The sequence below is a fragment of the Macadamia integrifolia genome, chromosome 4, assembly GCF_013358625.1.
Source record: "Macadamia integrifolia cultivar HAES 741 chromosome 4, SCU_Mint_v3, whole genome shotgun sequence".
In the NCBI taxonomy this organism is placed as follows: Eukaryota; Viridiplantae; Streptophyta; class Magnoliopsida; order Proteales; family Proteaceae; genus Macadamia; species Macadamia integrifolia.
In genome coordinates this window covers 15,936,642-15,949,224 of record NC_056560.1, presented here as the reverse complement: position 1 = coordinate 15,949,224, position 12,583 = coordinate 15,936,642, and the positions used below count along the sequence as shown (strand labels likewise).

Below are 12,583 nucleotides of genomic sequence, written 5' to 3'. Positions count from 1 at the left end.
TAAACTCCAAATATAGAGAGATAAAGTAGTCATATACTTTGTAATTAAAAATTCAAGCATTTTGCTCATCTTTTTCCATCCAAAGTGGAGAAAGAGAGTTTTAAGATGGGTGAAGGAAATCTCTTCACCCATTTCTTCAAAAAAACCGTTTTGCATATAGCAATACCAAACTATTTTTCTTAAAAAATCATTTTTCTCAAGTAGTTACCAAATTATTTTTATGTTTTAATAGGAAATGGTTTTCATTAGTGATTTTTTGTTAAATATATCAAAATGAAAAAGAATAATGATACCAAAGATGGGCCTTAGATGAAACAAAAAAAAAAAAAAGGAATCATCCACATAACCATTCCCTATTATCCTCCCAATTACTAGTCAATTGCTAGTGGAGGAGTAGTCCCTTGTATCAGTTAGTCAATCAATAGTGGAATAGAATAGTCCCAGTAGTAGTGGAATAATCTGATTGCCTAGCCCTAGTGGAAACAACCATCAATCGCACATTGACAATCTATTGACCTGCTTTAGGAGAGGGAGAAGTAGTTAGTAGATACGCGTATTAAACACATATTTTTACTGTATCTTAATATTTAATTGCCAAATTTATATCTTTTACGTATAAAATTTCAAAGTTCATATAGGGAATACCAACTTAAACACATATTTTTTGTATTATTGATTTTAACATATTCTTTATTTAAAAAAAATTACAATAATCAATACCTAAAATCTTCTTCCAATCGAAAATTCAAACGTAGAGAGAGATGTAGGAATACGCTTATTTTCCCTAATATTTATTTCAACTAATCATAAAAAGAGCCTTTTAAGTTATTTTTTGGCTTAAAATCCTAAGTGTTAAATGGTAAATACATATCCATATTTATGCTTACATGGCACCCGTATTAAATACATATTAAACACGTGCCATACCATTATCATACATGTTTTATTATGCCATATCTTTTTAAAAGTATTGTTGCCACCCGACCCATTCAATTGTCATATGTATCTATTCCCGTATCATTGACGTTCTTGAACTTACTAACTATGAGCAAAACTATGTATGAGGGTCAGGTTGGGCCGATCTTTTAAAATCATATTCCAATCTTGAGTTTCCTTAGCTTAGCTCAATCCAATCTCACCATTGCCGAAAATATCAAGTTGAGATATCTCAGCCCAAGTCAGCTCGTCGATTACAAAACCAACTGCTCCTTCGCTAAACTCACAATCTTGAATTTAGAAAACATAGCAACTATTAAACCAAAATATGTAGATCTCAACAAAACAAACTTAACCATAGAGCATAGCAGCACCCCGACCAAAAACTCTCACAATTATACCTCTTGATCTAGAAACCATCAGCACATTCAGAGCTAAGAGAACTTGTTGAATGGACAACAGCTTTTCTCAACCATATACCAGTAACAACAAAATCTATAAATCTTAAACAAGTTGGACAACCACACACCCTTAGTTACCTATTATTATTATTATTATTATTATTATTATTATTATAGGAAAAGAAAAGAAGTAANATTCAATATTCTCATCAACGATTTCTAACAGTACATATGTTTGCTTGATAAATTAATAAGTTTTGGTGTCACTACCAAAAAAAGCTAGTAGATGATGTAACACTTGAATGTAATAAATAAATAAATGCGAAGGTATAAAGAGGGGTGTATATAATAATATGAAAAAGTGTCTCTAAGCATATGGTGTTTTCTATGCCCTATTACATACGAATTTATTATCATATTTAATTACAAAATAAATATAAAATTGCACAATGAGAATATGTCAGAAATGTCGTAGGTTCAAAGAACCCTTTCCCAAAATTATATTATCAAGAGCTGGCCATGTCTAAGTTTTACAATTAATTAACATGGTAGTATGGGTAAAAAGGCATTATAGTTTCAATGTTAATGAGAGAGAGAGAGAGAGAGAGAGAGAGAGCTATCCTTTATAATTTTAATATAGGGAAAAATACCATGTTCGTTTTGCATGGCTTTACGTCTAAACACATGTGAGTACAAAAAGACTAGAGAAAATTGCATTGCCACCCCCTGAACTTCGGTCATTATTCAACGCCACCCCCTGGACTTTTCGAAACGTCAAAGCCACCCCCTAAAAATTCAAAAAATTTCAAATCTGTCCCTGCCGTTAGCCGACCGTGAGAAATGAATGAAAATCGGTTAGTTTTTTTCTAATATACCCAAAATACCCCACCTATTGTGAGAGGACAATATTGCCCTCTCCTTTATTTCCATATCCTAAACCCATACCCATCTCACATCTCCCATCTCACATCTCTCATCTCTCATCTCACTCCTCTCACTCACTCGGCCAGACAAGAAGAAGAAGAAGACGAAGACCCACCTGCAACTCGATTCTCCCCTCCTCCGGCGTGCAAAACTCTCCCCCCTCCTTCGGCGTGCAGAGTAGCTCTCATGCTTCTGCAAGAAATGAAAGAGTCTGGTGTTCAACCCAACTCTGCAACTCCCCTCCTCCGGCGTGCAATTCTAATCACATTTAAATGATCATATTGCTTATATGAGAACACTCGGTGAAAAATCCTCTGCAAATAATGCAGCACCATAAACATCCAATAATATGTTTTCATTTAGGCCTTCTGATATTGACAAGGCAGCTCTATAGTGAGAACTGCATTATTAAACTTTCCATTGCATGGAAATGTTTCTCATTTCAAAACTCACTTTCCTTTATCATTTATTTACTTCTATAGAGCCATTTATCTTTTTAGGAAATTCAAAACTATCCTACAAACAGTAACAGTTGTTGTCGTTAACCAAAAGGAGAAATGTATGAACAGTAGACTTGGCAGTAAATAAAATAACTGGTTCATCCTAAAAGTAGTGAATGCAATATTCTTACCTCTGGGGGGAAAATCTAGAAGTGAATAAAGGCCTTCTTACACCCTTAAATGGGAATTGCAAATAATGGCAGTCAAGATTCCCTTTAGAAGCCTCCCCCAACCCCCCCCTCGCCCAACAATATAAACATCTTGAGACGCTGTCGCAACCAAAAAATCTGCATTCCTGTTGTTTCAGTGATGTGTTGTAAATTAGAGCTTTGACTGAATTTCCATGAGAAAGAAAATTTTCTTCCTCAATTCCTCACTTCCTAGTTGCACTAAATAAAGATTCCAAGATCATCTTGAACTATCCCTTCAACCGATGTCTTACTAATCACTACTGAATCAGCGGTCTCAAGCCAGCTATGTCCAGATGGCTTCATCAATCCTCGATCTTCCATTAGCTTCCTCACTCTCACAGCATCATTCCATCTCCCAGCTCTCGCATAAATATTTGACAGCGTGATATAATTTCCAGGGTTTTTGGGTTCCAAGTGAAATAGGTGCTCTGCAGCTAGCCTTCCAAAATCAATATTTTGATGGACCCGACAGGCAGCAAGCAAAGCCCCCCAGATGCTCCTATCAGGCTCAATTGGCATTTTATTTATGAAGGTGATGGCCTCCTCAAGTCGCCCAGCACGTCCAAGTGAATCGACAATACATGCAAACTGTTCAATACTTGGAAAGAAATCAAAGTTGCAGATCAAGTTGTTGAAGAGTTGGAGTCCCTCATCCACAAGACCTGAGTGGCTGCAAGCAGTGAGCATAGAAGTGAAAGTTGCAGAGTTGGGTTGAACACCATACTCTTTCATTTCTTGCAGAAGCTTGAGAGCTACTTTGCACGCCGGAGGAGGGGGGAGAGGTTTGCACGCCGGAGGAGGGGAGAATCACACGCCGGAGGAGGGGAGAATCGAGTTGCAGGTGGGTCTTCGTCTTCTTCTTCTTCTTGTCCAGCCGAGTGAGTGAAAGGAGTGAAATGAGAGATGAGAGATGAGAGATGTGAGATGGGTATGGGTTTAGGAGATGGAAATAAAAGAGAGGGCAATATTGTCCTCTCACAATAGGTGGGGGTATTTTGGGTATATTAGAAAAAAACTAACCGATTTTCATTCATTTCTCACGGTCGGCTAACGGCAGGGACAGATTTGAAATTTTTTGAATTTTTAGGGGGTGGCGTTGAATAACGACCGAAGTTCAGGAGGTGGCAATGCAATTTTCTCTTATTATTATTAGTATTATTATTATTATTATTATTATTATTATTATTATTATTATTATTATTATAAGAAAAGAAAAGAAGTAAATATTGGAAAGTGTTGGTGGAGAATGGACACAATTACAAATTAAAATTAAAATTTATGTAATTTATATAATATATAAAGATAGGATCAGTTTGGTCGAGTTCAGCTCGGCCCGATCTTGGGTTTGAAAATCTCAACCTCAACCCACCCTGCAAGCTAAATGGTTCAGCTTAAGCCCAGGCCCTCTTTGACCTTGGGCTGACTGGGCCAAACTTGTAGCCCTAAGTCCTATAGTAAGCAATAATAGATAATACAATAGCTACAACATTACATATCCATCTTTCAACTGAATATTTACAGAGCTAAACAAGGTAATTAGTGTTTATAAAACATCTTATATGGTAGAAGCCAATGCCCAAGGCCAATAAGCATGATCAATAATAATCAAACAAAAAAACCACCTATAGATAATTTATCCAAACCTCTAAAATAGGAAAGTGATTATCACACTGCCAATATGGGAGTCCCTCTTACACTGTCTTCTACTTAACATGTGATCCCTGTAAGATTTCCAATTAGGTGGACTAGCATAGTCAAAGATTTGTTTTCAAAACCGGTTTAGTGGTGTTGACTACAATGGAATAAGCAGAAATAATCCAATATTATTAGTAAGTGATTTCTATGGAGATATTGGATTCTATTAGCACACCTTGATGGTATGAAATATTTATTACTATGTATGGACCTAAAGTATTGTTTCCTTAATGGGGAGGAAATCCTAATTTTATTGTAGGGCTGGTCCATACTCTCACCCCTATATATAGTTATCACTGACCCATTAAGTGAGGCTAATGATCTAACGCTAAAGGGAAAGAAGGTAGACCATACCAACATTGATCGTGTTGTGCAAGGAGCACACGTAAAGACATTGAGGAGTTGTTATTCTTCAGTCATAGATTCAGGTATGCCTAAAACATATATTTGTAGTGTTTATAATGCATGCTCATTGATCTCCATGAATCGTTTTTATATTTATTTTATATTAATAGTATCAACGCTTCGTTTATAGAGATTGATAGGCTGTATACATATACACTTTTTGTATTGTTCTAAATCTAAAAGCCACAACTGTTATCCACCTCATTGGAATGTAATTCTAATATGATTTATTTTAACTTGGCTATTAATGTCATGGTTTGGATTTAGTGGTAATTGTTTTTTTTTTAATCATCTTGATCCGGTTAAGGCTATCGGGATCGGCTGCCCTGTGCAGCGGTAGTTTCCAATATCATAACCCTTTTCTCGTTATTCGATTTCTCATTTTGTCTTATATATATATATACTTTTACTCCTCAAATGGAACACAAATATCAGTACCACAAATTTTGGTAATTATTATTGCCAGCTATACTTTTCAGATTTATCTTATTCAAGAAAAATATGAATCCTTAGATGCTTTCAAAGTTTTTAAAGCAGATGTAGAACTTAAAAGAAAAAAGAAGATAAAAAGTGTGAGATCTGATCGAGGTGGAGAGTTTTATGGTAGATATGATGAAACTGAGCGTAACCTTGGGCCATTTGCCAGATTCTTACAATAATATGATATTGATGCTCAGTACACTATGCCTGGTCACCTAAGTAGAATGGGGTGGTTGAAAGGCGAAACTGTACCCTCATGGATATGGTGAGAAGCATGATAAGTAATTCAATTTTACCTAATTTCTTATGGGGTGATGCTTTGAAAACAACAGTATATATTTTGAATAAAGTGCCTAGTAAATCTGTTCTCAAAAATCCCTATGAATCGTGGACTGGTAAGAAGCCAAACTTATCTCATTTTTATGTATGGGGATGTGCTGCAGAGGTGAGACCTTATAATCCTCAGATGCGGAAGCTTGATCCCAGGACCATTAGTGGTCATTTTTTTTGTTATTCTGAAAGATCAGGAGGATATAGATTCTATTGTCCTACACATTCTACTAGAGTAGTGGAATCAAATCGGGTAGTTTTCTTTGAGGATGATTTAGATTTTCAGTATGCTCAACCACGTAACTTTGTTTTTTAGGAGAAACGTGTTCTTGTACTTATGCCTGTGACGCTGCCGTCTATTGTATTACAGCCTCACATTGAATAAGAGAATGTCCCCACTTAAGAACCTGTGCAACCTATAGTGGCTGAGCCTACACCCTCTGTTGTTGATGAGATTTATAATCATATTGCAATTGATGTTCCCTTGAGAAAATCAGAGATAACTCGTAGGCCTGCCATATCTGATGACTATGTTGTTTATTTACAAGAACATGAATTTGATATTACTTTAGATTCATATCCAATCAGTTTTGACTAGACTGTCAATGATCCCAATTCATCATTGTGGATGGTTGCTATGTAATATGAATTGAATTCTATGTCTGTTAATGATGTTTGGGATTTGGTTGAATTATCAAAAAGATACAGACCGATTGGTTATAAATGGATTTTTAAGACCAAACGGAATTCTAAATGTGAAATTGATCTTTACAAAGCCAGATTTGTAGCAAAATGATTCAATTAGAGAGAGGGCATAGATTACAAGAAAAAATTATCACCAGTCTAGACAAAAGATTATTTCATAATCATCATAGCTTTAGTAGCACATTTTAATTTTGAACTTCATCAGATGGATGTCAAAACAATTTTCCTAATTGGAGATCTTGAAGAGGATGTTTACATGCATCAACCCCTTGTCTTTAGGCAAGCTGATACAGAGCACCTTGTGTGCAAACTCAAAAAATCTATTTATGGTTTGAAACAGACATCTAGACAGTGGTATCTTAAGTTCGATGAAGTTGTTACTTATTGTGGTTTCAAATAAAATTTTGTGGACCAGTGTATTTATCTGAAGATCAGTGGGAGTAGTTTCATTTTTCTTGTGCTTTATGTTGATGATATTCTTATTGCCAGCAATAATGTTGATCTTTTACATGAGACAAAACGATTATTATCAAGTCACTTTGATACGAAGGATCTTTGTGAGGCCTCATATGTTTTGGGCATTGAGATTCATCGTGATAGGTCTTGCGGCATTCTTGGTTTGTCTCATAGAGGTTACATTGGGAGGGTATTAAAAGGTTTAATATGTTAGCATATTCCCATAGTAAGGCTCCAATTGTGAAAGGGGACAAATTTGGTAAGTCTCAATGTTCACAAACAAAATTTGAGCGCAATCAGATGAAGAACATACCTTATGCATCCGCTGTTGGTAGTTTGATGTATGCTCAAGTTTGTACACAGCCTGACATAGCCTATGTTATTAGTGTACTTGGGAGATATTTGAGCAACCCTGGTGAAGCACATTCGATAGCTGCTAAGAAAGTCATGAGATATTTGCAAGGCACTAAGGATTTTATGCTTACTTATAGAATAATCGATTCACTTGATGTAGTCGGTCACACTGTCGTAGATTTTGCTAGATGTTTAAATGACCTCAAATTTACTTCTGGATATATTTTTATGATGGCAGGTGGGGCTATATCTTGGAAGAGTGTCAAACAGACACTCACTGCATCTTCTACTATGTAGGCAGAGTCTGTGGCGTGTTATGAAGCCACTGTTCAAGCTTTATGGTTAAGGAATTTTATCTTAAGGCTACAGATTGTTGATTTTATATTTAAACCATTGAGGATGTTATGTGACAATTCTGTTGTTGTTCGTTTATCTCATAACAGTAAAAGTACTTCATGCTTTAAACACATTGACAATAAGTATTTTTTTTTGTCAGAGAGAAAGTTCCAGAATCACAGATTACAATAGAACAGATTGCTACAAAAAACATGATTGCAGATCCTCTTACTAAGGGCTTGACTCCAAAAGTCTTTTAAGAGCATGTCACTAATATGAGACTTGTTAGTTATTTTTTATGCATTTTATTAGTGGGATTTTTGCTCAACATGTTCGCATTTGACTTTTAATTTTATTTTACATATATGATGCATTATTATTGTTCTCAAAAATATATATTTATTTTTATTATGGTCATATGTTTATGTATATACACTTATTTATTTGCCTTTTACAGAAAATTAGGTTATATGTGGTGTATTTACTTCATTCGGTACATGAGGTTCTAGTCAATACATATACATCTAGTCGCTAGCAAAGCCTCGTTTGATTGAGGTCGTCTAGTGCTAGTGTTTTGGGACATCCGGACCCAATCCCAATGAGCTTCTTTCATTGAAGCTTGAGTGTTTGAGAGACGTTTGTAATTAGTGAGACATTTGGTATCTGTCTCATAGGGTTCTTTGGTTTTCAAGCCAAGACCAATTTGAAAATAGACATGATGATTACTATTGCATGTTATTTCCATACCACACTTTCATATTGTTCAACCCAAGTCAGTGACGTTATGAGCACTTTGACGTTTTTGGTCACATATCGCTTTAGATGTGATGATCAATACGGTTGGGTATTTGTAATTCTCATTTGGACTAAGGCTTTTAGTTTAAAGTGCACTCCATTTGACACTGTTTTGTTTGTGGCCACATTCAGTTTATCTAAATCGGAGAGTCGTTGTAAATAAATTTTAAAATCTAAAACTTGTGACATATGCTGCCCAAGTGGGAGATTGTAAGATTTTCAATTAGATGTGCTACCACAGTCAAAGATTTGTTTTCAAAACCGGTTTAGTGGTGTTGACTACAGATGGAGTAAGCAGAAAGAACCCAATATTATTGGTAAGTGATCTCTATGGAGATATTGGATTCTATTAGTACACCTTAATGGTATGAAATATTTAATTAATATGTGTGGACATAAGGTATTGTTTCTTTAATGGGGAGGAAACCCTAATTTTATTGCAGGGTTGGTCCCTACCCTCACCCCTATATATAGTTATCACTGACCCATTAAGTGAGGTTAATGATCTAACGTTAAAGGGAAAGATGATAGACCAGACCAACATTGATCGTGTTGTGCAAGGAGCATACGTAAAGACATTGAGGAGTTATTATTCTTCAGTCATGGATTTAGGTATACCTAAAACATGTCTTTATAGTGTTTATAATGCATGCTCATCGATCTCCATGAATCGTTTTTACATTTATTTTTTATTAATCCCCTATTGACGAACTATGCAACACTCCCTCTCGTAAGGCATGGGGATTCCATCCCACGTTGTTGGCTTAGTGATCGCTTATCTTTATCAATTATAGTAAAAGCTATAATTAGGTTACACAATCATAACTACAAAACTTCAATTTTTTATCTCCCTTCACTTTACTTGTGACCAGATGGAGCCTATATTATATAATATGCAAATATTCCTGGTCCTTGGGCTAGGCCAAGTAAAAAAAAATCCTCATCCAAAACAGCCCAAACTTGTGTGGAGGTGAGCCTTTAGCTCAATGACACGTAATTAGGCAATTGAGCTTTGAGTTCTAATGTCCATGGAAGGGATAGTAAACTTTTAGCTTAATGACACGTAATTAGGCAATTTGGCTATGGGCTCTAGTGTAAGTGGAGAAGGGATTGATCCTCTTATCCCTCACTTTCTTGAAATGATATAGTAATTGGTTATTAGTAGTTGGCAATAAGTCTGGCCTAATGACCCGTTTGTTGGTCCCTTGTGACCTTGTGGGTATTCATGAATCATGATAAGTTGTGGGAATGACCTTTACCCGTATTCCTATGGCTTCACACTTAAATCTGACAATGAATTGAAACCCAAATCCAGATCCCAAGACCCGAATGAATATAGAACACGCCAATTAGGGAAGAACGAAAGACCACGCGAACAAGCAAAGTAGCTAGACGTCGCTCCTGAGAAAGCTGCAACGGGAATGTTCCCTTAATATATTCTCTCGTATATTCTAACCTCACACCATCATCATTGGCAAGATTCCGTGTTTGTTGGCCACGTGTCAACCTAGTCCTGATCTAAGCTTCAAAATCCCACGAGCCCTAACTCTCATAAGATAATGCTAAAAAATACCTCCAAATCGAAGAACTGATCTGGACCAATGAGAACCCAGATACTGAGGTGTCAAGATAAGAACCACACACAAACCGGGCCGATTTTTCTTCCCCATTCATTTGTTCTTATCCTTTCTCTTCTCTTAAGGCAACAACACGTCTCATAGCTTTGGGAAAGCTGTGATGACAGCAACCTCGGAAGCTCCCTTGTACCGAAAAAATCTTTACTAACCCCATTAATCAAACTTATAACCAGCCTGATAGATACATTCAACCAATGACTAAACGACAAAATTTTTCAAAGATAAAAAGGCTTCTCTTCTCCTTTCCAACATTTCAAACACCTCCTCTTCTCTCAGTCTTATCATCATAATCCTTGGCCCCCTCCCCCTTTCCCTACCCACTCCTAACCAGAGTTCTGTAGTCTTCCCAATGGATAGAGTTGGGAAGAACTCAGATCTTCCTCCTGGGTTTAGGTTTCATCCAACTGATGAGGAACTCATCATGTACTACCTTAGAAATCAAACAATGTCAAGGCCATGTCCAGTATCAAATTTGATACCAGAAATTGAGATTTATAAATTTGACCCATGGGAGTTACCTGGTTAGTTAATTTTGAGTTTTATATTTCAATTCATTTCTGTTTGGATATTTGTTTGGTTAATGGGAATTTGAATAACTAATGATTTGGATTGTGTCTTTTATGTGTTGGACAGAGAAGGCAGATTTTGGGGAGAAAGAATGGTATTTCTTTAGCCCACGAGATAGGAAGTATCCTAATGGGATCCGGCCCAACCGGGCTACAGGTTCTGGTTATTGGAAGGCAACTGGTACAGATAAGGCCATCTATAGTGGATCTCAGTATGTTGGTGTGAAGAAAGCTCTGGTGTTCTACAAAGGTCGCCCACCTAAAGGTTTAAAGACAGATTGGATCATGCATGAGTACCGGTTGGGTGATCCAAGCAGGAGACCTAACAAGTTGCAGGTTGGTTCCATGAGGGTACGTATAAATCAAACTGCGTTTATTAGTTTTCCTTTTTTTTTTTTTTGGTTTTGGGCTTTGATCTAAATTTGTGTTTACATATCCAGTTGGATGACTGGGTCTTGTGCAGAATCTATAAGAAGAGGTATTTGAGCAGATCAACAGTTGAGGAGCAGAAAGAAGAAGAAGAAGAAGATGATGAGGAGGAAACCCAGATGATTACCAAATCTTTAGGTGGGAATGGAGAAGAAAGATCATCAGTAGTACTACCAAGGACCTTTTCGATTGGTCATTTAATGGATGTGGACTATCTCTCTCTCTACTCTCAGCTGTTAGGTGAGAATCCAGTAGTAATTGGTTCAATCGGCGGCGCCGATCATGATCAGTTCCAAACCACCGGAAACAATGGTGGCGGCGGCGGCAATAACATTTCCGACGATAAACTTCAATCCTCCTATGAGCTGATGACATACCAAAACGGAAATACTTCAACAAAGTTGTTCCAAGGCCCATACAAGTGAACCCGGTTTTCCAATATTTCACTTCTTATTATAAGAAAAGTCAATAGTGGGCCCGGGGGATTAGTGTGGTTAAATAGATAAATAATTATAGTAGATGATGATGAGCTTAAATTAGTTTGGTTGAATATTCATAAAAAATAGTTTACATTGAAGAGTCATGTGAAATCAATTTATATGGAAGAGGTGGATGGATTTAGCATCAAGTACAAGTCACATATATTGAATTTAGATTTGTACTATTTACTAGTTAGTCCATCACAACAACATCATCATGCATACTACTGCGAATGAGGGGTTGGAAAATGATATTATTGATATGGGTCACATGAGACCCACATGGTCAGAATAGTAGAAGAAATATAAAAATGGTTATTTTTTTGTGCAAGAATAGTATAGCAAACTTTTTTTTCTTACAAAATTGATCAGTCTAGAAACCTTACAATTTCTTAAAGAATCAAAATTAACCCATTCAAAGCAAATTATATTTATTAAAATGGTTATTTAGTTTTATATTAAAATGTTTTTTTATTAATTAATTAAAAAAAAAAGAGCATGCGTGGAGTCGGCAGAAGATGAAATAATGAGTTTAGTTAAACCCAAGTCAAAAAAACTGTTATATGAGACATTGATTGGTTGGTGTTGATTGTTGACAAATAGGAAGTAAATAACCCATTATATAAAATGTAGAGTTGGCGATGGTGACTAATATTATGTAAAAATGGACAAAGAACATTGGTGCGGATAATTTCAACAAATTAAAAAGAAGAAGAATTATCTAAAGCTGAGACATTGAAGTTTATGACATTGCAACAGTGAGGTCTCCGAAGTTTGAAGTTTGAAGTTTGAAGTTTGAAGTTCTTGAATAACGGAAGGAGAAATTAATTGACAGAGTGCTAGAATTTGTGCAAGTGAACCATCTTAATTTGCTAATACTCAAGATCATCCAAAGAAAAAAAAAAAAAAAATCAACAAGTATCATTATATGTTAAACGTGCTTTTTTTTTTTTTTTAAAGGGTT

The 12,583-nt window shown here is 35.9% G+C and overlaps 1 protein-coding gene across 1 annotated transcript; it reads left to right on the top strand.

Annotated features, from left to right (window-relative positions):
* Window positions 1-10,373: 10,373 nt before the first annotated feature.
* LOC122076443 (NAC transcription factor 29-like) lies at window positions 10,374-11,769 on the top strand. The gene is made up of 3 exons (XM_042641743.1): window positions 10,374-10,666; window positions 10,779-11,062; window positions 11,152-11,769. The coding sequence occupies exons 1-3, from the start codon at window positions 10,495-10,497 to the stop codon at window positions 11,563-11,565; spliced, it is 870 nt and encodes a 289-aa protein (XP_042497677.1). The 5' UTR covers window positions 10,374-10,494; the 3' UTR covers window positions 11,566-11,769.
* Window positions 11,770-12,583: the final 814 nt, after the last annotated feature.

Bases quoted from the DNA above. Each gene is read 5' to 3' on its own strand.
- LOC122076443 (XM_042641743.1), top strand. From the start codon at position 10,495: ATGGATAGAGTTGGGAAGAACTCAGATCTTCCTCCTGGGTTTAGGTTT. The intron at 10,667-10,778 runs GTTAGTTAATTT...TGTGTTGGACAG, and splicing joins TGACCCATGGGAGTTACCTG to AGAAGGCAGATTTTGGGGAG. The intron at 11,063-11,151 runs GTACGTATAAAT...TTACATATCCAG, and splicing joins TGCAGGTTGGTTCCATGAGG to TTGGATGACTGGGTCTTGTG.